We start from the raw sequence: 4,425 nt of genomic DNA on the forward strand, positions 1-4,425 counted from the left end.
CAGACCCAACTCACGATCCCAGAGACGGAGCTGACGTCCACAGCGCTGCAGCCCGACCCGAAGGTCAAGATGATTTGCCTCAGCCTGGAAGACCTGACTAAGATGGCCCTCATAGGGTCCAACATCTCCGCCAAATAGGGACTCGCACTCACCTATTTCCTCCAGGACAACTCGGACATATTCGCATGGAAGCCATCCGATATGCCCGGTGTCCCGCGGGAGCTGGCTGAGCACTCGGACTTGAGCAAGACAACAAGATCGGTCAAGCAAAAGCTTCACCATTTTGCCCAAGATCGCAAGGAGGCCATTAGGGTAGAACTCAATAAGATCTTAGCTACTGGATACATCTGTGATTGTAAGCATCCTGATTGGTTAGCAAATCCAGTCCTTGTAAAAAAGAAAATTGGTGACTCTATGACCAGGTCGACCAGGTCCTTCCTTCTTCCGCGCATCGACCAGGTTGTAGACTCTACGACTGGGAGCACCCTGCTGTGTTTCCTAGACTACTACTTGGGCTATTACCAGATCACCCTCAATCCTGCTGTCTAAGACAAGACAACATTCATAATGCCCTTCAGCATCTAATGCTACAATACTATGACCTTTGGGCTCAAAAATGCTGGTGCCACCTACCAGAAGGCAATCCAGGGTTGTCTCGTGACGCAACTATACAAGAACGTCGAGGCCTACATCAAGCTTCATAGCCGACCTCACAGAAACCTACAACAGTCTCCAGGCCTAATCCTGGAAACTCAACCCGGGCAAATGTGTCTTCAGTGTCCCATCTGGAAAGCTCCTAGGCTTCATGGTCAGCCAGCGTGGCATCGAAGCCAATCCCGTCAAGGTTGATGCAATCAGAAACATGGTGAAGCCAGCTAACAAGGAAGACGTCATGAAGCTTACTAGCATGATGGTAACCCTCAATCGCTTCATCAGCAAACTCAATGAAAAGGGTCTGCCATTCTTCGAGCTACTCAAAAAGGCGGACAAGTTCGAGTGGTATGATGAGGCTAGCAAGGCACTCGAAGAGCTCAACGCTTTCCTTACCACTCCCCCCATCATGATGGCTCGGACTGACCAACAAACACTTCAACTCTGCATCTCTGCAACGACACACATTGTTAGCACCATGCTAATTGTGGAACGCGAAGAGCCTGGCCATGCACACATGGTGCAGAGACCGGTCTACTACGTTAGCGAGTCTATGCGACTCCAAGATTCGTTACACATAGGTTCAGAAATTGCTCTACGCGGTTCTAATCTCGTCTAGAAAGTTGCGCCACTACTTCCAGGTGCACAAGATCTTGGTGGTATCCTCGTACCCACTCTGTGAAATCCTCCATAACAGGGATGTCAACAGTCAAGTTGTCAAGTGGTCTGCAGAGCTTAGCGAGTTCGACCTCGATTTCTGCCCACGTCAAGGGATCAAGTCGCAGATCCTGGCCGACTTCATGGCTGAGTGGATAGAGATCCTGAAGCCGTCCTCCCTAGAGAGGCCGGAACATTGGACAATGTACTTTGATGGCGCCCTTAATCTCGAAGGAGCCAGCACGGGGGTACTCTTCATATGTCCCAAAGGCGAGCAACTCAGGTACATTCTCCAAATCCACTACAAGGCCACCAACAATGGCACCGAGTACGAGGCTCTCATCCACGACCTCCGCATTGATGTCTCCCTTGGGATCAAGCATATCCTTGCTTACGGTGACTCCAAGGTCGTCATCGAGCAGGTCAACAAGAACTGGGACTGCATCAAGGAAACCATGGATGCGTACTATGGGGAAATCCAAAAACTTGATGCCTACTTTGATGGTCTTGAGTTCCACCATGTCCCTAGGGAACACAACGTCATCGCCGACATCCTGTCCAAGCTGGGCTCCAAGCATGCACAAGTCCCGGTCGGTGTCTTCATCCAAGATCTCTGGAAACCTTCCATCAAGATTCTGGACCCTGACCAGGTCAACAACAGCGCTGAGGCTCCGCTTGACCTAGCTCCCACTGACTTCATGATGATTGAGGCTTAAGAACACTGGCGTGCTCCATTCATAGCCTTGATCACTGACCAGATGGTGCTAGAGGATAAAATAGAACACAAAAAACTAGCTCGGTGTAGTGCAAACTACGTCATCATTAGGAAGGAACTCTATTGAAAGGCCGCATCCATAGGCATCTTGATGAAGTGCATTTTGCGCAGTGAGGGTATTGACCTGCTTCACAAGATCCACTCGAGCACATGCAGGAACCATGCGACTTTTGGCACGTTGGTCGGCAAGGCATTTCACTTTGGCTTTTATTGGCCAACTGTGGTAGCCGATGCAAAGGAGCTCGTCCAAAGGAGCAAAGGGTGTCAGTTCTTCTCCAAGCAAAAACACCAACTAGCCCAAGCCCTAAGCACCATCCCACCATCCTGGCCCTTCGCATGCTCGGGGCTGGATATGGTCGGACCTTTCAAGACCGCTCCGGGCGGCTACACCCATATCTTCGTGGTACTTGAAAGTAAGGATCTACTTTAGCTAACTTTGGCAAAACAACCCCTCAGCCAAAAAGCCTTCAATGTCTAGATGTCAGTGGAGTGGTTGCCACCCGACGGGTAAGTCTTGTTGAGTATTAGTATACTTAGCCTTACTTGTGGCTTTACTTTCAGGCAACTTGGATGTTAGTGCTCTTGCTGAAAGTGTGACTTGGCCGGTTGAGTGGGATCCCTCCTTGGACAGCGAGGACAGGGGTCATTGATGTCATGATCGGCTTTGTCATGATATCATGAATTGACGTTAGCTTCTGCATGTTTTACTTCTTCGTTGTTTGAAACCATGCAAACTCTGTCTGAATTTCGAACTCTAATGTAATAAATTTTTGATCTATGTTTAATGCGAATGGAATGTTGTAATCTCTATAACCACTCACCTTCGTGTGAGCAATGCTTTCTCGATCCTGAGTAAGTGGTTTATTGGATGAAATCCGATGGACGACTAAGTTGACTTGTTTAAGGTGCATGATCATGTGTTAGGCAACTTACGTGCACTTTGGCCAGGTTAATTTAGGTGATTCCACCACAGGATCATCCCTAGGTAATTCTTCCACGTGTGGCTCAGCTCTAGCTCCCTCACAAGACACCTGCTCTGTTGGAGGTATGCCCTAGAGCCAATCATAGAGATGATGATATCTGGTTGTATCCATGATTTGTATATTGTGTCCATTGAATATCCATTAAAGGCTACTTGAATTGATCTGCAATTATGTGAATTGTATGTGGAACTCTTTGCTTGTATGGTTATTCTAAAAGTTGTCCCTAGTCCGAGTTCATGTGTGGACACACATGAATATTAGACTAGTACATGTATTAGTTGATGACTATGTTTCACAAGTCATGGACATGAAGATGTCAAACTAATAATGTAGGCATATGTAGAGACATGTGCTAGGACTGACCTAACACGGGAAGTAGTTCTCTCTTTAAACAACATGTACGCTTTGTCCTTAGACCTGAGATTGTCCTTAGACCTGAGATGTGGATCGACTTACTTAGGGGCTATCAAACGCTACACTGTAATAGGGTAGTTAAAAAGGTAGTTTTCAGGTTTGTTAGGAAGCATGCTGTGAGGCATGGTCAATCAAGATGGGATTTGCCCCTCTCTGATTGAGAGTGATATCTCTGGGCCCCTCGAGTGATCGGATCCGGAAATGCATTGGCCATGCTACGTACGGTTAAGAGTTAACCTACAAAGGGATTCCGAATCACAGGATCGAGAAAGAGTGGTCAGCTTGAAGCTAGACCAAATATCATGAGGCAAAGGGAATAGCATGTACGTGATGTTTTGATAGTTCGTCTGATATGATCTTTGTGTGCGTATAGGAGTTGGCACGTCTTGCTAGAGCCCGCTACCGACTATTGGGCCGAGTAGGAGTACTCGGGCCATGTCTATACGTATCCGAACCCATAGGGTCACACACTTAAGGGGCTGGAAGCCCAATTCGGATATGATCCGAGTTGGATTAGGTTTAGAAGTACTAATGGGCCTCGGACCCAGAGGCCCGTCAGGAACCTCTATAAATAGAGGGGTGGGGCGCCCTAGGGTTTCATCCCGGTAGCTAAAAACACATCTGCTGCGCCTCCCACGCCATTGCCCTATTGCAACTCGCGGACCTAGCAGTCCGGCTTGCGACGCTTCCTCCCTGCACGTGTGGATACCTTGGAGGTGTTGCACCTAAAGCATTTGGACGAGCCACGACGAGCCGACAACGAGCCACGACGAGCCCACGATGAGCCGCGGCACGAGGACGACCTTGCTGCACATGGACGAGCTGCTGAGGAGCTGCTCGACGTCGACATGTTTGACTACACTGATCAACTTCACTGCCCCGATGCGATTCTACATCTTCTGCACCAGTGCATTGAGTGGTAATCTCGTAATCCATATACAATAG

The 4,425-nt window shown here is 48.5% G+C and overlaps 1 protein-coding gene across 1 annotated transcript; it reads left to right on the plus strand.

Moving 5' to 3' along the window:
* The first annotated feature begins 805 nt into the window (after positions 1–805).
* LOC140221156 (uncharacterized) lies at positions 806–2,024 on the plus strand. The gene is made up of 2 exons (XM_072290481.1): positions 806–999; positions 1,349–2,024. Exons 1-2 carry the CDS (start codon positions 806–808, stop codon positions 2,022–2,024), a joined length of 870 nt encoding a protein of 289 aa, XP_072146582.1.
* The last annotated feature ends 2,401 nt before the right edge of the window (positions 2,025–4,425 follow it).

This window comes from Setaria viridis, chromosome 9 (genome assembly GCF_005286985.2).
Source record: "Setaria viridis chromosome 9, Setaria_viridis_v4.0, whole genome shotgun sequence".
NCBI lineage: Eukaryota > Viridiplantae > Streptophyta > Magnoliopsida > Poales > Poaceae > Setaria > Setaria viridis.